Source organism: Staurois parvus, unplaced genomic scaffold (genome assembly GCF_062004578.1).
Source record: "Staurois parvus isolate SC_StPar_1 unplaced genomic scaffold, SC_StPar_1.0 ptg000365l, whole genome shotgun sequence".
NCBI lineage: Eukaryota > Metazoa > Chordata > Amphibia > Anura > Ranidae > Staurois > Staurois parvus.
The window spans coordinates 3,675,550-3,700,252 of record NW_028318161.1 but is presented as its reverse complement, the minus strand read 5'-3'; the positions used below and the strand labels follow the sequence as shown (position 1 = coordinate 3,700,252).

General features: G+C 39.5%; 1 protein-coding gene and 1 long non-coding RNA gene across 2 annotated transcripts in view; one reads left to right on the top strand and one right to left on the bottom strand.

The window, feature by feature from the left end:
• Nucleotides 1–19,067, top strand: part of LOC149456280 (uncharacterized) — a 70,863-nt gene extending 51,796 nt beyond the window's left edge. Inside the window, exons 2-3 of the long non-coding RNA XR_016313909.1 lie at nt 14,578–14,702; nt 18,484–19,067. This is a non-coding gene — a long non-coding RNA (uncharacterized LOC149456280). The remainder of the gene's footprint in view (nt 1–14,577; nt 14,703–18,483) is intronic.
• The window catches only part of SLC16A2 (solute carrier family 16 member 2), a 342,141-nt gene continuing 321,364 nt past the window's right edge, over nt 3,927–24,703 (bottom strand). The window contains exon 6 of the mRNA XM_089685204.1: nt 3,927–18,618. Within this exon, the coding sequence (XP_089541330.1) occupies nt 18,404–18,618 (215 nt within the window). The 3' untranslated portion in view covers nt 3,927–18,403. The remainder of the gene's footprint in view (nt 18,619–24,703) is intronic.

The window sequence follows — 24,703 nt, the reverse complement described above, 5'->3', positions numbered from 1 at the left end:
ACAGTCTCCAATACAACGTATGACAAAACCTGCAATGTGAGACACCAAGAACAGATTCTGGCTTCCCAATTAAGACTTACAGGTTGAAATGTGGTTTATACTATACATAATAAAGAACCTTACTAAAATGGTAGTGAAACATTCAAGATATAATTTGATCATTCATCAAGCATGCTGTATTTACTCAAGATCATAAGCAAGAAATTGGTTAATTCAGCAGATGTAGCTTCTCTTAAAATGGTAAATCTACTTTTGTGCAAAATAGCATCTATGATCTGTATTGCCCTTTTACCTAATACGAAATCTGAAAGTATGAATTATAACCAAACCTTCAATTTTACTCATTGCTATGTAGAATCTGCGGATGCTATTTCCATGTGAGCATTACTAAATCATCTGCAAATGATGCAGATTTAAAAGGATATCAAAAGACCAGTGGTGGGAGTTTAACCAAGTTATCCCACCGAGCTAACCTTGTCTGATCCATCACAGAGCCACTATTGAAGCGGCAGTACACTCTCCAAAAAACGTTTTCCCCTGCAAGGCAATGTCATAGAGTGCTAGTATGCATCCCATGTGAAACTTACCTTTAAAACAAAGCCCTCCTGTCACCGCTGACAGGGCATCCATCTTCACTTGGTCCCTCTTCCGGGTTCGTGGGCTCCGTTGACTTGAATGGTGGAGTCGCGATTATGTCGCTCCCACGCATGCATGGGAGTCACTTTTTTACGGAGCACAGCTCTGAAGGAACGGCATGTCCGGCCGTTCCTTCAGAGCTTAGTGCCGTAAAAAAGTGACTCCCGCGAATGCGCCAGTGCGCTACACAGGTAAATATCTCCTAAATGGTGCACAGTTAGGGGATATTTACAGTACCTACAGGTTAGCATTATTATAGGCTTACCTATAGGTACAAATGTAAAAACAGACTTAACATTACTAAGCTGTTCTACAAGTGACCAAATGTTTATTAAAGTGGTAGTAAAGCTGTTTGCATAACATTGTTACAAAGATTCCATATACAGTAGAATGGCATATGACTGCATGCAGAGGCACTTTTAACATGGAATACAGCTTCTAAATTAATTTTGCCATTTTTATCAAGAAATTTGTTTTACATTAGAAACAAAGGTTTACAAGGTTCTCTTTGATGGTTAGTATGGCTGACTGCTGGGAATATTAGTAATTTGTATTGTGTCCTTAGTTCTCAACGTAGTGCTTTTCTAATGCCAGTTTAAGATTTATTGGAGTAGATGTCATTTTCTCAATTTGCTGGTTTTAATGCACAGAATGAGGAACTTTAACTGTTTTTCATGAGTCTGAGTAACTCTAGTTTTAACTAGAAACTGATCGAATGTGTATTCTTTCCTGACCAATAGTGCAGTGATATTTAAATGTGCATGGTGGCTTTATATGTAATAAAATGTTTTTAATTCCACCAGGCTATAAATGATAATTTAGAATCCCTTTTTATTTAAGTTCAATCCTATGTATTTACTGTATGCGTGAGAATTTTGGCCTCACTATATACAATAATATACACCAGCAATAATATATCAGCAAATGTGGTCAAAATATTGTGGATGATGATGTAAGATTGTAGGTATTCAATAACTGCTACAGATGTATCCCTTTTATTTTAAACATTCTCTTTGAGCATGGTAAACGGTTATATGTTAAACATTTTACCAGGTGTACAACAGAATGAACAAAGACTGTTAGACTGCTTAATACATAAGTGCTAAACTGTTGCTGACATTTAGTAAGTTTTTTTTTTTTTTTTTTTAAAGAATAAGGTTTTATTAAACAACTTTTAGGGAATACACATGGAGAGCACAGACCATGACACCATAAAACATACTTTTTTAGCTTTGTTGTTTAGTGTATTTTTCTATATACAATATATATAATAGGGATTGCTACTTTGAAATCTGGCAGTGTCATTTATGTTATGCAACTCCTTAGTTATTCTCTAAAGTAGTGAAACTCTGTGGTAATCTCCTTTTTATAGAATGTTCTGTACAGTCGTGTGAAAAAATGGTTCTATTGTGCTGTAAATTGTGGCAGCTCTTGTATATTAAATCCAGGTAACTGAAAGACTGGTTACAAATGTTGGCTTTACTAAGTTGAACCTCTCCCCTCCTCACAAAAAAAACCCTTTTTGTTGGTCAGTAATTGGTAGTGATGGGGGGAGGGGGGACAATATTAGATCTAATGAGATCTGCCATAGTACAGAAAATTAATTGTGACTATGGATCATCTGAGTAAGCATTATAAACCTCCTATAAAAGTAAAAAATTAATTGCCATCACCATCCCTTACTATCATAACTTACCTTTCATAATGACAGCTACACATGATTCCACAATATTTTGAACATAGCAAGTTAAAAATTAAACTCGGGTGCCTGTATGTTAGAAGTGGAACTAAAGGCACATGTAAACCTGAAATCGGGTAGACTGGATGACCATAAAAATCATAGTAATCCTTAAAGTTATACAATTTAAAGTGTTACTAAACCCAGGACAATGCATCCACGATATCTGATCTCCCACAATACACAGAACATGGAAATGCAATTATTTCAGTAAATATAAACTGCTAAATACCTTTTCTCATCAGCAGTTAGAGCAGTCTTGTGATTTCTATTTGTCTCCTGCCCAGCAGTAGCTAAAGCTTGTAGGAGGAGTGTTCTCTCTGCTCTAGGATGATGAAAATCTCCTGAACTCTGTCTGGACAGTGCTGGTCACATGCACTCTCCCAAGGAAAAAAAAAAACCTCTCTAGCAATATACACCAAACTGAGCATGTGCTTGCCTATGGTTCCAACTGGAGACAAGTGGTAGTCGCTTGAAAAAGGGGAGGAACAGAGAAGAAAGGATCAAACAGCCTTTTTACACAATGCAGAGGATTACCCCCTTAGGTTCCACAGTGAGTATAACAAGCATGTTTTACTGCATATACAGACTGATTTTACTGTTGTGGGTTTAGTAACACTTTAATGATTAGTAAGAAAGTTGCTGTGGTTCTATTGCATTGCTCTGTTTTACTCATAGTTTCTGTAAGGTAAATGTCTGCACTAGATAGGCCCTTACTCGACACCTTGGCAGGACAGATAGTTATATAAAAAACAAAACAAAACAAAAAAACACAATGGTCTTGATCTACAAAATTCATGAAACGCAATTAAAAACTTTCAAGCCTAAACTTTCGAAAACACTGAGATTTGGTAAAAATCTTGCAGGTGTTTATTGGAATCCCATACTAACCTACATTTGCTCATTCTTGCTGCATTGGGGAAATCACAAGGAAACCAAATATTTTGTTGTTGACTACACAGTAAGTAAAGCAAGTCTGCCATTTCACAAGCAAAATGCAAGACACAAATGATGATGAACCTACAGATATCCATGCAACATTAATAGTTTGTTGAGACCTTTTTAATGTGTTGCAATATTTTTTTACTGAACACCGCAAGCAAAGTTGCTGAAATGGTATTCTTTATAGTATATGAGATCTTCTTTCACATCTTCCAATTATTCATACCCACCATTTGACTATTAACTTTCATCAGTTTGCCAATTTTAAATCACTGAATGTAGATTCGGGATTGGGGGTCATGCACTAAAAGTAAAATTGGCATGCCCCTGATGATAACGGTCATAGATGCAGTTTAGGTATTTCAGGTCTCAGCCAAACTTTCAATGGTTCATCTCAAAACTATTTAGATCTGTAGTTGCCATGTTGCTGCATGTGATCAGAGACTAAGATGGCAATGTCTTCAGCTGTAAAGGATAAGAAAGTTTAGTTTCATATTAAGCAATCAGAAAGCTGTTTTCAAGAGTGGTTTAAAACAAGAAAGTGAACATCGTTTTGGCTAGAGGCAAACTGACATTTTCCAGCTGAGTGAAGGTGGGCCAAGACTGCATACAACTTGAAAATAACATTTATTTTCTATCAAGCAAATTCATTGACATTATTACATGTGTCCAGTCTAAGAAATTCTTGCCAGTTCAACACAATGTTATTGTATTGTTCATTGTCATAATACTACTGCTTGGATTCAGTAAAATTATCATTCATCATCTTTTACAGTGTATATTTTTATAAAATATTTGCACATATCTAAGAAAGCAAATGAAAAGGCAAACTATCAATTTAAAATTGGTACATGGGTTAAAGACCAACTGCAGCCAAAACTGTTACTGTATTGTTCTCACTGCGGAACACTTACTTTCCTGATGACAGGGAACAGGCTGTAACAAACAAAATTACAATTTTTGTTGTTGCTGTAGAGTTGGTCAAGGCTAAAAGTTCTATGTGCCTTTCTGTCCCCATGAACTCCATTACACTTAGGACCTCTTTTGTTGTCTCTGGTATAAACAATTTCCCAGTTGGATCAGACAGCAATAAAAATTCTGACAAAAGTTATAAACTTTCTCCATTCTAATCAAAACCGAAAAAAAGCTTTGGCGCAGAGTTGGGATTTAATGGCCCAAATATGTTTCATCACAATACTAACATATCCAGTTCTATAAAGAGTTGCAATTAAAGAAAAAGGAAAAAAACACTTTTCATAAAATCAACAAACCCTAATAGCAAAATTGAAATATGACCTTTTTTTTCCTTCCTGGTTTGCACTTGAAAAAACCAATTATAGTATAAACCTTCATTAGATATACATTTTTCAGGGAAACCGCTTTGGTTTTAGGACATCTAGAAAGACTGTAAACCTGGGGAGTTACAAAGTAGCAAAAATACTAGAGATTGACAGCATTCACAAAAAGTAGGAATCTAAAGAGGTGGAAAATGAAGACGGTATGGTTTCTCACACTAAAATAACTAAAAGCATAATAGTGCACAGTACACATTACTGGCTCATATGAAGGGTATAATTAAGGCATGGTGTCAAAATAGGGGAACGTTTCACAGAGAAAAATTGCTATAAAAACACACAACTTTTAAGGTTGTTACCAACGATAAAATGGCACTTTTCTACTCACATGGCCAATTTGGACATTATAGCTATAAAATCCAGCTAGCAGCATTCTTTATGAAATAATAGTGGGAAGGCACTCTTTATTTGAGGGAAATAGAAGATAAAACAATGTGCTGAAGTCAGGCTTCTATAAAATGTAGCTAGTCAAAGCAGACTATAAGGCTTTCCAATAAAAACTGCAGCAAAGGACAATGGTGGTGTCATCAGAGCAACCAGCAAGGATTATTCTATAGTGCAAGTTAAAAAGTAAAGATAAAGCATGACTGGTTGCTGTAGGTGATGACATTTGGTCTACAGCCTTAGAGAGTCCTATTATGCCTACATATTGGTCTTAGACTATATATTGTGTTCCAGATGATCTTGAATGCACTCTGCATGTACTCATAAAACATGTACAATGCCACACAGTTTTCAGGGAAAGTGCCAGCATTGCGCTCCAAAGGAGGGTATTACAGAGGAAGTCGATCTCAATATACCTACATATTGGCAAGGACTGTATTGTAAGGACTTCAGTGGCTGTGCATTCGTTATTTGAAGTTAAAGTGGCATTAAGCCCAAAACCAAAAATAGAATATATTGCAGCTTACCAGTCATTAGATGTGGTGGCTACATTTGTTTCTTCTTTAGGCTTTTTACCTCTGTTTTCTCCTGTTGATCTGGCTGGTAACACACCTCCTGTATTACAGTGCTCCTACTCTTGATGAATGAGCAAAGGGGGCACCTTTGGACAATAGCATTGCTAGTCTGGGGCGAGGGGAGTGTTAGATGTATTAGCAGATTTAAATACATTAAACAAATTCCAACTCACACTGTATTTATGCAAGCAGTTCAGTTTTTTTTTTCTTTTGGGATATAGGATTTACATGAATAAAAAAAACACTGATCATTTTAAGCACCCCCGTCAGTATTAAAGCGTTTGTTTCACCCCTGAAACTGCAAGAGAGCTTGTTCTGTTGCAAAACATACTTGCTTACTGGATCACCAGATAAAATAGAAGGAAATCTTAACATGATACTAAAGTCTTTTTTTTTTTCTTCAATAAAAATCAGTTCTTCCACTGGCACTCCTAGTCCCTCCCTCCTGTTGGGTGCCCCCACAGGAAGTAGCTTGCTTTGGGGCACCCAAGCAGGCATATTCCCGAGCCGCAGCTCTATGTGTCCATTCACACACAGAGCCGCAGCTTGGCCCTGCCCCTTCCTCTCCTGATTGGCTCACTGCCTGTGATTTACAACAGCTGATCCATTGGCTTCCACTGCTGCCTCAGTCAAGCAGGAGTGAGAGACTCTGGAGAACTGAGGCTCTCTTGGACATCGCTGGATCAGGATGGGGCTCAGGTAAGTGTTTGGGGGGCTACTACACACAGAAGGTATTTTACCTTCATGCATAGAATGCATGAAGGTCAAAAACCTTGAGTCTTTAGACCCACTTTAAAAAAAAAAAAGGAAACTAATGCAGTTATCACATCTAACGTTTGGTAAGCCGCAATATAATAAAGGTTTGCTGTTAGGTGTAATACTAAGGGGTCTGTTCATAAAACAAATGCAATGCTATTAGTCTTATGAAACTGGTATATACATTTTGTTTTGTGTGAAAGGGGTAAAATGAAACTCTCTGGCTTTTTCTTCCACAGGTCAAATGGTTCTCATGTGGGAAAACCGGCATTATGGCCATTAGATGGCATTGAAGATCATAGGAAAACTATGTAATTATGTTAACCCCGGAACTACAATCTTCAGAGTTAACCATTTATACTGTTAGTGTGTCACAGGTAAACATACTCTAGACATAAATCTTCAACAAAAGTCACTTCCAAGACCTTTTTGCTATGTAGTATCCTATAACATCCTCCATAACATGGTTTTATCAACTTGATGAATATATGAACCTTATGTAGGTCAGACCTATAGATTAATACAGAAATGTGACATTCATCTGACACACATCTCTTAGCTCATATTAAACATAAGCAGACTACATTTTCACTGGAAATGGTCCCTACTGCAGAATATACAGCTGTATTTATTTAGAAATTGAAGAGATAATAAACCCTTGACTTTTAGAGTGTTTTCTGTTAGGAGCTGTAGTCCGTTACAAAAGGGTTATATGCCTTGCCTATGGTCCATCATTTAATAATTGCAAACCAAATACACAATTGAGTTCAGCACACTGACTATAAAGCCCTATTGGTTGTACTAGGAAAAATGCAATCCAGAATATTCTTAGTATTAGAAAAACTGGTGGTGTTTTGGACAGCCACCTCCTGGAATGAATTATCCTTTTTTGAGCCCAGGCTAAATTACTTTCACACAACATTGTATACACAGTTCTGCAATGCTCATTTAATATTGATGTTAAGAAAAAAAATTAAGAGTAAAATTGCTGTTGAATACTCCAGGGAACCAAGTGCATTGTTACACTTAGCTCTGTTCTAATCTGTTATATGGCTGCTGAGTTGTCATGATAGATGGCACCCCCTGGTCAGACCCATTCCATTCTAGCTTCAGTGTACTCTTGCTCACTGTCTTTTCTATCCTCCACCTCCCGATATCTCCGCTCTCCACCTCCATTCACATTGTACCCTGCTCTCCCTCTGCTTTGCAAATCATTTTCCTTTGATGTCCTGTTTCTCCTTCCCAGCTTCTTTGCAGTCTCACCTGCACTCCAGTCTCTATTGTTGTTTTACTCCATTGGTAAACTGCTCTCAGGGGTCCACCCTTATCTACCACCCAGTATCTCTGTTCCTTGTCTGACAGCTGCACAAAGCACTGTCCCTTACCAGAATCTCACCCGAGTGGCTGGCTACTGTGAGAGCAACTACAGCCAGGTGGCAACTGTCTAATTCATGTCTGGCCGTTGGCTGGCATGAGGGTAGGAGCACACAAAATACAGATATTCAATATTCGAGAACTAATGAGACTGGAGAGGGAGCATTGAATACATTTCCATACTGTAAATACCCAATGGAAACACCCATAAATTGGGCTTCAGTCTGGGCTGGAGCTGACAGACAACCAAACAGACAGAAAGATGCATCTGTATAGAACAGGCCCATGTGCCCCATGCATTTTGTCCCCTGGGGCCATTCAACAATAATTTTAAAGTTCTGGTGAAACTCCATTGAATTCATTGGTTTACACTGGATAGGCAGCCATCTTATCTCATCTAAAGTTAGGTGTCCATCTATGATTGTCATAGCTTCTTAGATAGTGAGCAGCTTCTACAGACTGCATGAAAGGCATTCCTTGTTTACTTTTCTGGAAATCCATGTTCTCACAATGAAATCTGATGTAAGTGCTTCTCACTCCTAGACAAGACATGAAAAGTCATTTTTGGTGTAGATCCACTCTGGTGACAACCATCAGGTTGTCCAAAAGAATAGCTGAAGTCCTCAATCTCAGTGTACCCAGCGACATGAGATGATCACTGCCAGACCTGTATTACCATTAAATCCACAACTGCATGTGTATCTGTGGACAGTAACCTTCTGTGAATTGACCATTAAAAACTCATGTCTCTGGACTATAGTCAGGTACTGTTCGCCTAAGCAAAGGCCAGCATCAAAGGCACCTGCTCAATAAATACATTTGCAAACTTGGTTAAAACAAGCATATACAGTATGTCACAACTGTTGTTTTCCAGTGTTGGTCAGATCTACCTACAACCTTCTCATGTCTATGGGTATTCTAATCCAATAATGTTCTTCATAGTAAAATAGCAAAACAATTTGCATATCCATGTTTGTCAATTTCTCCTACTAGATCTGAGGGGACCAGTTCATAACGTATGGCCTTCTTTCCAAGTGAATGTGTTTTTACTTTCCATGCAAAATAATCTGAAAAGATGTAGTTATAGGCACTCTTTACTCCTGATGCTCATTTCAACAGATGATTTGTAGTAAAACTTTGGAGGAGGAAGCAGAAGATATCATGGAATGGTAAAATCAATTAAAAAGATAATGGCTTTCCGAAGCTGCAGAGATAAGTGTTTTTTTCCTTATACTGTATTAAGTATCAATTTTCCATTGCAAATTATTTAGGCTTTGAAATTGTGCAAAGGGAATAAGTGCTTTAAATGCAATTTTCAAAAATACTGGTGTAGGTGTAACCTAAAAGATCAAATCAATGTAGTCTATAGGTGCCTGAAACTTGGGAAATTAATGAGATACAAATAAACAAAAACCACATATCCTTACTATAAATGTCGCTGAATTTCGTATCAAAATAAGTGCAAATTCAAAACTCTCTCACTTTGCGCTACTCACACTACCATTGTGTTTGCAATGACTGACAGAATATGCCTATCAAAAAAGATACTAAAGTGCAATTCTAAGCATTAAAACTGCCAAAAATTAAAAAGGGCTCTAATTTTATAAAGACTGGCAGGAAAGCCAGCCTTTCCTAAATGCTTATTTCTGAAATTCTCTTTGACTGGTACACAATGTTAAAAGTGGGTGTAGGTTTATGTAGGGAATTCACATGTAGTTTATTAATGGTATTGTGTCCTTTCTGCTGCAATTTTTGTGGAATATAGTATGTTTTATGGTAATTCTGATTAGCAAACAACTTTTTAAGGCAGATTAGAGCTGGATGCCTTCCTAATCAAGTCTGTACATATAACTTTCAACACAAATCCAAAAAGCAAAATGGTGTAATAGCCATTTTAGCATGGGGGTGTAGTTCTACGAATCATCCCTTCATGGCCTGGTTGGAGGCCAACAGTGCAGCCACCGATAGTCTATCATTTGTACCTGCATACAGCTGTTTCAGCCTATTTGTCTATCATCACTACAAGGTATTGAACATATGATTCTAATTAATGAGTATCATGGATTGACGCTCCCTAAGTTGCTTTGGCTATTCTAGTTATATACACTCTAAGTAATGTATCACTTGCAATGGAAAAGGGTCCAATAGCCCAAAAACAGCTGTGTGTTTTATAGGTCAAAATAACACTTAACTTCAGGTTATGCTACAAGCCAGAAGTTCAGAATTCACAGTTAGGATATTGACCAGAGCCAGCCCCTGTTGCTAATTGTAGACATACACTCATTGTTCAGTGATACCTTTGTTATGGAGGAATGTGCAATGCTGTGTATCTTTCTGACTTAAACCACACATTACTAGTGTCTGAAATGTCCTGACTTCTAGCCTTCCACCCCTTTGTACCCTGTTTTGTGCCCATTGTTGGCTCTCCAGTGTTCCTATTGGACCAGAAAATGGTAGTTGGACAAGCCTGGGACCTTCCTTTTTAGTTTAAAAGCCAAGTTCCTAGTAAATACAATATCAGAGGGGTGCACAGAGGTAGATTTTGTCTGGCTATGATACAAATAGCAGGCACCTTGAGAAATTTTCTCTTAAGCATGACTTGCAACTTAAATCTTTGCTTTAAATCAAACTTGTTAACCACTTTAAGTGGCCCTGTCACCACAGGCTCATTACCCAAAGCACCATCTGTAAGAGACATATTAATATACTCACTAACTATAATATATATACCCCAGGAACCACTGCAGCTGGTGGGGGAGGGTAGTACTCTACACACCTGCAAGTGCAGAATGTATGCAACAGCTGGGGAGCACAGAAGCTGCGTCTTTGCAATACACAGGCTGCCAGAAAGGTAATTTCTAATTTTACAGGTGGCCTGTTTACTAAAAGTGACTGTGTGGTGACAGGGCCAGTTTAAAGTATATGTGAAGTCTTATGTGAAAATTAGCAATATTGTTTTTTTTCCTCTTAAGAGTTTCTTAAAAAGTGTGCTGCTTTTTTTTTTTTTTTTTCACTTTTAGTGCCAGGTCACATATGTGGTTTGAACCACATCAGATGTGAAAAAACATTCTTGGCAGTTTGAGTCCTGTACGATTTCTGAGCATTGCGGTCTGGTTTATGTATGGATTACACGCTATTGACTTCTATGGGAACCATTTCTAAACCACATATATATGAACAGGATAGGATCCTGAGCTAATCCTGTCCTGAACCGATGAACAACTATTGTATCATTAGCTGTGAAACCTGAGCTTCAATCTACACAGCCCATGTGTGAATCAGCTCTTATGCAGCAGTCATGTGACCACATGGGCTCTCATAGCCCATCCTTTAAGTGAACATAGTCCTGCCCCTCTATTCTCTTTGAATAGTAGCATACTTCCCCCTATGCTGCTCAGTAACAATATCAACTGTGGGTATAGGATTGTATATTTAAAAAAAAAAAAAATGTCTTCCGTTTCATTGGTTGAGCTAGATGGACTTGTGTCTTTTGTCAACCAGACTTACTATGTAATGTGCAGATATGGTGTTGAGAGGGGGGCTCCTGCTAAGAGCTGCTGTCAAGCCAAGCAGAGTTGGGTGGGGGATGTGTTAGCCAGGCTAACTGTAGGCACTACAGGTATGCCGAGCAAATGCACAGTATCCTGCATATCATAGTAAAAGCCTGAGGAATGCAAACTGATCAGGCAGCACACATCTCAATTTGAGCATTATCCATTATGCTGTGGATACAAAAAGACAATTTTTAATACCAGTTTGCACCCACCAAAAACTTTTAGGATTACTAAACAGACACAGTTGTGTTCAAAATAATAGCAGTGTGTTGAAAAAAGTGAATAAAGCTCAAAATCCTTCTAATAGCTTTTATTTCCATACACACAAATGCATTAGGAACACTACACATTCTATTCCAAATCAAAACATGAAGAAAAATATATCAAATTTGTGTTGTTCCTCTAAAAAAACTGAAGAAAAGTGAATATTAGACTGTTCAAAAAAATAGCAGTGTTTGTATTCTTTACAAACTCAAGCATTCACTATATAAACTGAAAAATGTTTGAAGATTTCGCTTTCCTTTGAATCACTTAATATTTAGTTGTATAAGCACTGTTTCTGAGAACTGCTGTACATCTGTGTTGCATGGAGTCAACCAACTTCTGGCAGCTGTGAACAGGTATTCCAGCCCAGGATGATTGGACTACATTCCACAGTTCTTCTCTATTTCTTGGTTTTGCCTCAGAAACTGCATTTTTGATGTCACCCCACAAGCATTCTATTGGATTAAGATCCGGGGATTGGGCTGGCCACTCCATAACGTCAATCTTGTTGGTCTGGAACCAAGATGTTGCACGTTTACTGGTGTGTTTGGGGTCGTTGTCTTGATGGAACACCCATTTCAAGGGCATTTCCTCTTCAGCATAAGGCAGCATGACTGTTTCAAGTATTCTGATGTATTCAAACTGATTCATGATCCCTGGTATGCAATAAATAGGCCCAACACCGTAGTATGAGAAACATCCCCATATCATGATGCTTGCGCACCCATGCTTCACTGTCTTCACAGTGTACTGTGGCTTGAATTCAGTGTTTGGGGGTCGTCCGACAAACTGTCTTCGGCCACTAGACCCAAAAAGAACCATCTTACTTTCATCAATCCACAAAATGTTGTGCCATTTCTCTTTAGGCCAGTCAATGTGCTCTTTGGCAAATTGTAACCTCTTCAGCACGTCTTTTTTTCAACAGGGGGACTTTGTGGGGGCTTCTTGCAGATAGCTTGGCTTCACATAGGCATCTTCTAATTGTAACAGTACTCACAGGTAACTTTAGACCTTCTTTGATCTTCCTGGAGCTGATTGTTGGCTGAGTCCTTGCCATTTTGGCTATTCTTCTATCCATTTGAATGGTAGTTTTTCGCTTTCTTCCACGTCTTTCAAGTTTTGGTTGCCATTTTAAAGCATTTGCGATCATTTTAGCTGAGCAGCCTATCATTTTCTGCACTTCTTTATATGTTTTCCCCTCTCCAATCAACTGTTTAATCAAGGTACGCTGTTCTTCTGAACAATGTCTGGAACGACCCATTTTCCTCAGAATTTCAGAGAGAAATGCACTGTAACCAGCATGTACAACATTTGCTGCCTTCCTTCCTTAAATAAGGGCAATAATTGACACCTGTTTTTCAAAGAATGAATGACCTCACTCATAGAACTCCACACTGCTATTATTTTGAACATGGCCCTTTCAATTAGTGATTTAATTACACAGAATCAGCAGCATGCATGTCATGACTGTTGGGTCTGTTGGATTTCTATTACTCTACTACACCTGCTAGTAAATTATTTGCCCTGTAGAAATATCATTTCTACCAAAACAGTGATTGATCAGGTTAGTGATGTCTGACTGCTATTATTTTGAACACAACTGTATACAAACCTGGCAGTGTGTAGTGTGTTATAGTTTATGTAACATATGCATCATACTGGATTTTTTATTATTATATATGCATGTTGATGTGAATAAGTGTTAGATTTTTTACCTAGATCACCGAGGGATTGTATAGTCAAAGATCTGGAAACTATTTCCCCTTGAGGTCTCACTGAGGGAGAGAGAGCCCTTATTGTAATGATATTGAGTGGTAGACCCTACAGGGATTGAGCTTTTATTTCCCCAGCAGCTCGCTTGTTAAAGCTGTATAAAACTCAACTAGATGTGGTGGCTGCATTATTTTCTTTTTTTTAGGCCTTTTTGCTTTTATTTTTACCTGGTGATCCAGCCAGGTACTCTGAAATTTTTTAATTTCCTTTCAGACCAAGCGGTCTAGACAAAGTAGCAGTTACAGGGTTGAGATAAGCTATTTACCATTGACAGGGGTACTTACAATGGTCAGCTGCTATTATATGAAAAAAATATTGCAGGCAGCTCATCTAAGGATTGGTAAGCTGCAATATATAATACATTTTTGTTTTTCGGTGTAATACTGAATTAAGGCATTTTCTTTAAAAAAGAAACATGGTGAGGTTTATCATTGAAAAAAAATTAATTGATGAAATATTGCAGGTAGGGCCTTCATTTTAACTGTAGTTTTGCTTTAATGAATGTACTTAGATTATCACATGCATATTTGTGATACTGGACAGATTTTGATGTAAGAATATTTTTGGTTATGCAAAAAAACCCTTCAATCTCCTCTGTGGGCTTGTGGTACACTCTGCTCACTGATACAACCCAGATTTATCATCTTCTGTTGACTCAGCAGACCATATCTGATCATCTTTGTGCAGAGCTGTATATAATTGAATTACTAGATACCCATGTGTAGTGTAGTGTAGTGTAGTGTCCTGCCCTGCCCCAGACAGGTTAATTTTAGTTTTGGGCTTTCCTATACTTAGTGGAGGAGCAATTTATTTTTTAGGACTGGCCACGTTTCCCCAAGCATCACCATGTGTTTGGCTGAGGGTCTGGAAAAACCTGGATTGCAAGACATTTTCTGGAGGACACCACCTTAGGGAGCTGGGCTGGAGAAGGACCCCTTTATCACCAAAGATCGTTGCATGGAAGCTGGGTGGCAACAGCTGTCCTTGTACACGCGGAGTCTGAGGCAAAGCTCTTACTCGTAATGTCCATGTGCTTTGGGGGTTGAATGCCAGATTTTGCTGCAAGAACGGAGACTGTTCATACATGGTCTCAGATTAGCTGGCTATGCCCTTTCCCTCCAGCAAAGGCTACTGCTAACTGATTTGTGCTTAACAGTCTGTCCACTCATATTTCTTGACATTCTTGGAGTATCCTGCACCCTCATCCTGTTATTTTACTTCAATAGAGCTACAAAGTGGCAGCACCTAGGCTGAGCCTGTGTTTGTCAGTGTGGCTGAAGCTGGTGTCTGGGCCAGGAAGGCTCTGAACAAGTAAGAGAGATTGGAGTTATTTTCAGCGGGCCCTTTGGAGGTGAGCACTACATACACTAACAAAAAATCGAAAAGATGCACGTGTTGATGATTCAATTTTGCTTGTTGTAGAAATTTATCTGCACCTTAAAATGTTAGAAACTGAGGAACCCAGACTTTGTGTTTGAAGATTACTGTATATAAAAAAACAAAAATTCAACCGAGTGTGCAAAAAACATACTTATTTAAATGCCTTACTGCTGTGTTTAATTGAACAGGGCTCCAACACTTACACAAAAGTCTTAATCCAGTCAGGGCCCTGTTATCCCACAGAGATTGGCAGTTTGTATCTTTAACCTGCTATCTCCAGCTTTCTGACATACAGTGGCATAGTAACAGTCATTGCTCTCCAGTCAGCAATATTCTTGTTTACTCTTCTAGCTGTGACTCAGCACTGGGACCACTGGAAATATACCACTGCTCAAACAATTGGAGAACAGCAGCACTCTTTATCTTAACTAGTTAAAGAAGAATGTCCCCTTTTGGGTGGAGCTGTGCTTTAAGGACTGATCACCCACTCTCTGTTAAGGATTGGCACCTTTGGGAAATGGGTTCCCAAAATTGACAGGTACATGCTTCCACTTCTGATGCGATTGCCTATGTGATCGGAAGCAGAAGTTGTTGTCCCTCCCCATAGTCTTCTGGGACACACAACAGGTCCCAGAAGACTACGGGACCATTCAGAAAGAGCAGCGCTACTTGGGCATGCACAGTGGGCACCCGGCTGTGAGACCACAAACTGTCACAGCCAGGTGCCCACACTGAAGATGCTGGCACTGGGAGGACAGGAGGGCTGGTGAAAGGGGCTGTAGGGAGGACACCATGGGATCAAAGGACAGATGAGGGACTGTTTTTTTTTTTAACTGCTTTCCCACCACCCTATAGCAGAAATACTTGATCAAGGTGCGCAAAATCACGTGTATATATACGTGATTTTGCAGTTCCGGGTAGGGGGTGCGTGCAAGCTCTACCCATGCCGACATTCACGGCCTCGGCTGTCAATCACCGGGTCCCAGGTGGTGATTACAGTTCTCTCCCGTCGGCTCCAGCACACTGCTTTGTACAGCAGAGCCATACAAAGTAGTGTGCTTACAGTGGAAAACACAGACACAGCCTCATAGTAAAGCACACAATGAACCCTTTATTCACCCAGATGTTAACCCCTTCCTGCCCATTGCCATTAGTACAGTGTAAATGCTCTTTATTAGCACTAATCACTGTATTGGTGTCATTGGGGATGTCAGTGACACCAAGTACGTTCCCTCCAGTGTCAGAATACCCGCCGCAGTCCCACAATAAGTCGCTGCTCGCCGCCATTACTAGTAAAAAAAATAAAAATAAATTCCAGTATATATACACACACCGCCATTTGTACACGCTATAACTTTCATGTAAACCAATTATTTACATGGATTGGGATTTTTTTTTTTTTTTATAGCAAAGCCATGTAGCAGAATATTTTGTCCTAAATTTATGATGAAATTTGATTTTTTTTACTGGATATGTTTTATAGGAAAAAGTAAAAAAAAAAATTTTTTTGTTTATAGCACAAAAAAAAAAAAAAAAAAATCACAGAGGTGATCAAATACTACTGAAAGAAAGCTCTATTTGTAGGGAGAAAAGGCCATAAATTTCATTTGGGTGCAGTGACCCAAACCGCGCAATTGCCAGTTAAAGTAACGCAGTGCCCTATCACAAAAAATGGCCTGATCAGGAAGGGGGGGGGGGGGGGGGTATGGGGAATCCTCAAGAGGGCAAGTGGTAAAAATCGGCAGCTACAGTTTTTTTTTTCTTTTCACAGTTTTACCTATTAAGGACCTTGTGTGTCCAATGGGATCTGCTCAAATTCCTTCCAGTCAAACAATCCCACAAGTGCAGCAGCTATCATGAGCTTGTTGTTTCTTTGTTTGGCAGGCTCCTGGTCTAGTAGTAAAAGTAATCTGGGTGGCTGTAGACCTGTATGCTCACTTTAAAGGGCCTGACCTATGCCAAATTCATGAAATCATTACACCATTTTCAGCAACAGTACTGATGTGTAGTTTATATTTGCATCACTTTAACTTGTCACCTTGGCAGCAACATATTAAAAAAACTATTTCATACATAACAAATGAATATATAGAAGACCAACTCAAAAGTTTAGGAATAGACTGGCAAGTGTTATCTGTGTTTGCTTCATTGGTTGCTAGTTTGCAGGGCACCAGTGTCTCAGCAACTAATGACATGGGACTGAATTTGGAGAGTGGGCCACCTCCCTTGTGATAAGCAGTGGGTGGATTACATAGCCACTATTGGGCTGAATAGTAGCTATGGAATCTGCCCACTGTTAGCTATTGCAAGGGAGGGGGCCCAGTTGGTAAACTAGTCTCAGATTGAACATCAGGATCCACTCACCCCAACATCCTTGGTCACCATGCCTGTCTATCTGACAGGTGCAGTGGCTGAACAGGAAGCAATGCTGACCCTGGGATTTTAGAGAGACTATTCTGTGCTCAGGTATATGAATCTGTTGCAAGCATTTGTGGCGTGGAGGACTTCTTAAAGAGTTTCAGAGATACTCTTGATGAATTCTAAGGAGAATGGGGGTTTTAAGTATTTTTCTGTGCAAAAAATACAATTTCTTTGGTAGCAAATTCGTTAAGCTTGCTGATGGGAAATTTGGTACACCGCTGGAGCCCTAAGCCATTTAAATGAAACAGTAAGGCATTTAAAGAAATGTTTTTGAATCCCCAATTTAACCTTGGACTCTAACCCTAAAGTTTAGCACTTGGACCTTAACTTCTATAATACCCACATAGTTGTAACAATTCTCAGATTAACAGGATCAGTAACTAAAACAGGGTAGTATATGTCCAGAATACATTTGTCTATGTCAATGCAATAGTGCTAAAATGAGTATTGTATGACTAAGTTGTAAACTGTTTCACCTGCAAACGAAATCCTGATCCTCACCTTCTGGGATGGGGGAAAAAAAAAAAAAAAAGAAACCTTCTATAGTAGCGGGATGGGTTCTGAAACAAATTGCTTAAGTACAGTGGGAACCTTGTTTAAAAGTAGTTGCAATATATCTTTGAAGTAGTGCTAGATCTGCATAGCCTGATGTCACACTTTGGAGACTGTGTGTACTCATCTACATAAAGCGCAAGACTAATTAGCAAAATCACATAGTGCAAATGTTAACACTGCATCTGACAGCAGACACAAGTGCAACAGAGTCATCTGCTACCTTCAACGTGTCTAGCTACAGAAAACAAAAACTGTGATGTATATAGCTAAATAAAAGAATTACCTAAGGAATGTTGAAACAAACCACACAATTTGGTCATTCACACAGAGGCGTAGCTTAGAGCTGAAATTAAAAATTTCTATATTAATATACATACCAAACAGTGTATTGGTTGTTTGTTAATTTGGTCAAATAAAGACAGAAGTGGCTTTATAGAGATTCATTTTCTGTCACTTATATGTTGCTTCCTCAGGTAGCTGTGTGGAAACCTAAATGTGCATCTATTTTAGGAGAATATTTTGTTATATGTACTAATTGGTCCCCTAAAATATGAGCAGTTTACTACAAACCATTTCCAGGTAATCAGACTTAATGAGTGCAGTATAACAGCACTCTCATCTTCATCTCATGTCTTGGGCCCAACTGCCTGCATGTTTCTACAAAATGTCATATGCATAGGACAGTGTCCTGTAGGTCTAAACTTGAGCATCTGTCACAGGGTTTCCTGGCAGGAGTTCTCCATTCACCACATTGTCCTGTGTCTTCTCCTTTCCAGATTCCACTTGTTCTGCCTTCTTTAGGTCTCTCTCATGGATAAGAGGAACAGACAGGAGAACCAGAGCTCCAACCAGTGGCGGAATGCCAGCAAGATAAAATGCCAAGTCATAACTCGATAAATCAATTAGCAAACCTATTATTGGAAGAAGATTTTTATTAGGAAAACATTTTGCATAGCAAGTTCTTACAAATGTCTAACACATTTATTAAAGCAGCAAGCAATTTCAGCATCTCTGTTAACAAATTCATAACAGTGGAATATGAATGCTTGTTCTCCCTTGCTTACACAGCTGCAAAAACAATTGCCAAATCCTTTACATCTGTGAGGATTGTAAACTTGTAACAAATGAAAACCCGTATGGAAAGTTGCACAGTAAATTATATAAAAAAACTCCACACACACAATGTGACTGTCAAGTTCATCCTTTCACAAAATACAGCAGTTCTGAAGGAAACACACATGAGCAACTGTAAGCAATTTTGTGTCTCAGGGGTAATATTCCTTCAAACATACTGTATATTGTTGGATCAATTCCCTGGATACAATTTTCTCCATACTGTCTTTATGCGTTTATAACTGAGGATGGGAATAAAAATATGCTATTTTACAGGTATGTCAAATCCCAATTGTATTTTAAATTCTAGATCTTTAAGTACAGTACAGAACATGGGAGCTTATTCTCAAATCATGGTTACATGTGCCTACTTTCAGGTGATTGGACATTGGCAAAAGCTTTGCTGGGAACCACCCCCCATATAACCTCACCCACTCTGTGAGGCTCCAGTTAGATATGAGCACCTGAAGAAGGCCCCAGAAAATCACAAAGATGACTAAGAAAGGCAACATCTTGCTAAAGGTGGTGCATAGGGAGTGAGAAGCCTAAGTGGTATGAAGAAGATACACACGATCTAACAAAGACTTGACAGATAGAAAGGGCTAGGTGTTTTGTGAGTCCAACATGAAGAAGTTGGGGGGTGAGGCATGGGAACACTTGCTAGGATAGTGTTCTCCTAATACAGTAGGTGAGAACTACCTCAGGTGATAGATTATAGCAGAGTATTGGGGGGGAAGTATGTTTTTCCGAGAAGGAAGGGCACCCAACCTGAAGGTTAGAATGTGCTTGACCAACGAATATCGGGTATTAGAGATGCTGGGATATCGCTAAGCAAGTGTCTGTAGAGCAGTCAAATAACTGAATGCAGTTGGTGAGATGAAGAGACAAATGCAGATGTATTCACAACTACAAGTGGAGGCTGACAAAAGAGGTTCTGAGGAGAGAGGCGATGCATTCTTTCTTAGCACTAGGTCATAGAATTAGACTGGCACCAAGGTCAATTCTCTTAAGGATGCAAGATTAGAAGATTGCTCAGCTAGTAAAGAAGGTGACACAGCAATCCATAACCTTGATACAGAGAAGAAGGACATATCAGGACACAGGGTCAAGTCTAGGGTTGTATGCCAGAGAGGACTGTGTAAAGAAAAAAAAAAAAAAAAGTTTTTAGCTTCCATGCATCATGAGGAGTATAGTTCCTGTGACCTGGAGTGGAGAAACTAGGAACTGAGGGAAATGCTCATGGCGATGCAACCAAAGCGTGCCCATGGTAGCAGTGATACACAAATGTTGTGCTGAAGAGGAAGTAATATTTATAATGATATGAGGATTAGATTTAGATATACTGAGCAGTACAGGGTCAAGGAAGAAGCCTGTGGTGTCACCTGCTGGGGAGAGTGAGGACATTAGTGTTTGGGCTTATGGTCAAGGAATTGGATCAAGAGTTTTTTTTTCTTTGAAAAGTCTCTGAGACACCCTGGTACATGATGGCTCAAGGTCTAATGATATAGCACCAAAAGATGTGGTGAGTTAAGCAATGGAAACACACTGATGTATTACTGTAATGAGATTTTACTCCCAAGCTCTCCATACTTCAAATAAGAGAGAGTGGCACATCTCAATATAGTGGTCTGCCTAATGGTTTTGCCAATAACACTAGGCTTCATCATCTCTAATGAAGGCAAGTGTTGCCAGCAAAATTGGTCAGGCTTTTACTGGCACTAAACATCCTCCAACAGACCTTGAGCATTATGAAAGGATTTGGTGAAGATAATCTTTATTTTGAAATGATAAACAGCTTGTTTGCTTTGCCCAATATGGCTGGCTGGTGATCCTGACCCCCAACATAACATAGCTGAAAATAAGCCAAAGCAAGGCCTAACAAAAATGCTGTTTTTTAGTGTTTGCTCAGCTTCCATAAAGTTATAGGAAGTGTGGTCCTTTTAGAAATCTAAATTAATAACACTCTGGGGATGACAGAAAAGTGCAATGCGTCAAAATGGAGGATTTTTAGATGTGAGGCTTTTTTGGGGGCATATGTATATCTGTGTTTAGTTTTTGCATTTTTTTCCCAAGCTTGTCACTTATAATTTTCTTTACAGTAAATTAATTATCGTTGCCAACAGAAGTAACAATATTTTTTTTGGGTAGCCTCTGGTGTAGATCAGACATAGTGGAAGTAAAGTCTGCTTTAGTCAGAAGGGCCCCACATGTTCTGCTTCTGTGAGGAAGCTTGAATTAGGGGCTGGAGCACATAAATTACTTACCCCATAACCTGTGCCCACAAAACTGCTTGTATGCCTAGCACTGCATGTGTCTTGTAGGATAAAAGGATACAGTGCAGTATTCTACAACCTGTAAATGAAATAAATACCAGTTCCTGGCTACACAGATCTTGAATTAAGGTACAACGAAGACCCTATCATTCTTTACTAGTAACAGTGCACATATCTCCAAAGAGATCTTAAGGGGCTTGGTGCTATTGCAGGATGCAATATAGGTCCAGAGCTATAGTCCATGCCCAACTCACTCATTGTACCACATATCAAGGTGAGCACCAAACGCAGGATCCAGTGTCCAAAGCAAATGTTACATGATGACCCCAGTATTAAGGTGTCCTGACATGGTTCCCAACCTGTAAATTCAGTTAACTGATATGGAAACTGCTGGTGAGCCATAAGGCAATAAGCAGTCAGATCTTGATAAAATTGTGGATTGAAGACAAGGAAAACCGGTGAAAGGTAGAGAAAATTTTCTCCTCCAACAGGGAAAGGGGTCCATTCCCGCCAGGCAAACGCAGTGATTACTGCTAACGGCTATAATAGTTGCTAGCAATAATCACATGTAAAATGCAACAGGCTGGTTGTACCCAAATTGAATGATCAATCAACTGCGGTCCATTCAGCCTGCCCTTATATGGTTTGAATCTTGGTCAGTCCCTGCTGAATCAGCCGAGATTCAAGCCATATATGGTCAGCTTAACTGGTCTATTCGCCTATTGCTATATCCAACTTGCAAAACAAGATTTTTGTATTTACCATAAAATCCTGTGCTTGAAGTCGAGTGAGAGACTGGTTTGTACAGCAGTTAGATTAAACACTGACAAATGAAAAAATGTAGGCCACCCCAGGATAAACCCCTCCTACTACCAGCATATCTCAGTTTTGTAGCAAAAGCAATACAAAAGCAATACCAATAGTCCCACAAACTAAAAAAAAAAAAATAAATACATTTGTTTGCTGTTGCCTACCCCTCAACTACTAACAGGCCCACTAAAAATAGCAGCAAGTAAGGTCTGATTACAGGTCAAAAAGCCACCTGAAGGACTTTACGCTTGAAGCTGGCATCATGCGTGGCCTGAACAGCCACCTGGTAGACAGGAAAGGGTGCAACCTGATCCATGAGATCATAAGCCTGGATGATAATCCGTTTATACTTCCGAGACAAGGTGGAACAATAAACTGGTGCGCCTTTGTGGGGAACATCTGGAATGACAGACCGTCCTTCTGAAGGAAGCAGTGGATGAGAGAGTGTCTGTGGGTCTGGAAACCCGTGCAAATATCAATTGTTCCCTGAGCTGCATATGTATGAACCTAGTTTAAATTCATGCCTATTATTCCAGTTTAAGTGAGTGCTATGAATGCTGACTTGGGTTTCCCGTTTAAAGTGATACTAAAAGGTTATTAAAAAAAACAAAAAAAAAAACACTTACTTGCTCTGGGAAATGGTTTTGAACAGAGCAGCCCTAATTCTGCTCTTCTCAGATATCCTGCCAGAGCTCCTGGGTCCTTCCCCCTGTTGAGTGCCCCCAGAGTAAGCTGCTTGTTCTGAGGACACTTGGGCGTGTTCGCTCATGAGCCACCTCTGTGTGTCTATAAGACCAATGGCTCCAGCTGCTGTGTCTCAGCCAATGAGGAGGGAGAGACCTGGGAGAGTCGCTGATCTCCTGCACATCGCTGGATCGAGATTGGGCTCAGGTAAGTATTAGAAGGTGGCTAAGGGGGGAGCTGCACGCTGAAGGTTGGAAACAATAGAAACACAGCACTGTAGCCTATGATGGCAAGACACTCCCTCATTCCTACCACCACACTTCTAAATTAACAAGATTGACTGGAGACTACTGTCCACTGGTAACTCTATCCTGTGAAGACCAAAAGCAGCACTCGGCGAACAGAAGCCACCAGCATTATAAATTGTAAACTGCAAGTGCTGAGCCAAGAATTTTAACAAATCACTTTTTCCATTGTGCTTAAAGTGAGCTGCACCCAAAAGGGGAAACTCCACTTTAAGGCCTCATCCCCCACTCCCCATTAAGGATTAGCATGGGGGTGGGCGTGGGTACCAGATTTTGACAGGTATCCATTCCCACTGTGATCGCCTAGGGAAGAGGAAGTTGTCCTCCCTCCTGTAGTCTTCTGGGATGTGTGACAGGTCCCAGCAGACTACAGGACCATTCACAAGGCACAGCGCTACATGTGCATGCGCAGCAGGACCCCGTCTGTGAATCTGCAAGCTGTCACAGCCGAGTACCCACACTTAGGGTGCTGGGGAGAGAGGCTGTGTGAACATACCGCTGGATTGGGGGACAGGTGAATGTTAGTTTTTGTAGCTGCTAACTTATTTTTTTAGATTTTGACTGGAGCTCCGCTTTAATGTGTTAATGTAATAGTAAACCCTCTGCATTTTTTTTGTTTAATACTTTGGGCTTCTCTACACTGTATAACATATTATTTTGAAGCAATTTTTTTAAACCTTTCACATATGCTCTTCATTATTTGACTTAAAATTATTTTATAATCAACATGATGTGCAGTATGGTACATTATAACCAGAGTTGGCCAGGTGATTTATACAGGGACAGTTCTACACTAGGACCTTGTGTTTTATCTCCATTATATTCATCTTAAGAACGAATGGACTTTTGTAGCAGCTGTTTGGCAAGTGTTGTAACACTTAGTTTTATGAAGAAGCACAAAAAACGAAGAAGAAAGCATCAACCTTAGGGGTAGATAAGTACAATGTGTAAGTTACAAATCGCATCTGTTGCTGGATTTGCTGCTCTGTATTGCTTGCATGCTTAAGTTTACACACTGTAGAATGGAAACAGGTGCCACCACTGTGTAACGCATTGCACTTCACTAAACAGACAAGTTGAAAACCAACTGTTATGTCGATCGAAAAGTGAAAATGGTGCATAGGATTGTGCAATCATTTGTTTTTAAAACAAAATCCAGCATGTTGGATCAGGCACTTTCGATTGCGACCACTTGATGGCCAAGAGTTCACAATTTTCATTTTCTAATTAAGTTGTGCATTGGAGAACTTTAGGAAAAATAGCCAGATAGAAGCAGCAGCTTAGAGGAGGGAGAGTGTTGGGAGAGGGCTGGATTACTACAAATAGCTAAAGTGTCAACCTCCAGAATTAATAACAGGAAGAGATCAGGGTAGGTCAAAATGGGTACCAACACAAAAGCAGATTTAATACTTTGAAAGGCTGAGACGGCCAAAAGGTGGGATTAGCTACTTTTTGATTAGGCCAGTAATATGAACCACGATGGTAGAATAGTATTTAAATTATTTTTCTCTAAAAATCTGCAAAGTCCAGACAGTGTTGGACTGCTTTTGGATCCTTAGGCTGGATCTATTGAGTGATGGCCTATACTTTGGTATGATCCATAGTGATTCCAAGGCTGGATATCATCTAGTGCAGAAAGGGAACTTCTGCACATGAAAGATGCACTTAAAAAGTTTGACATACATCAAGGGTTACCAGAGCTTGGATAGAGCCTTGCGTTCAAATTTATACTGATCTATTCTGTAAGGAAGAAAGAATAGATCAAGCTCTCATCCAGATAGATTATGACAAACGGTCCCAGACACTCAAGG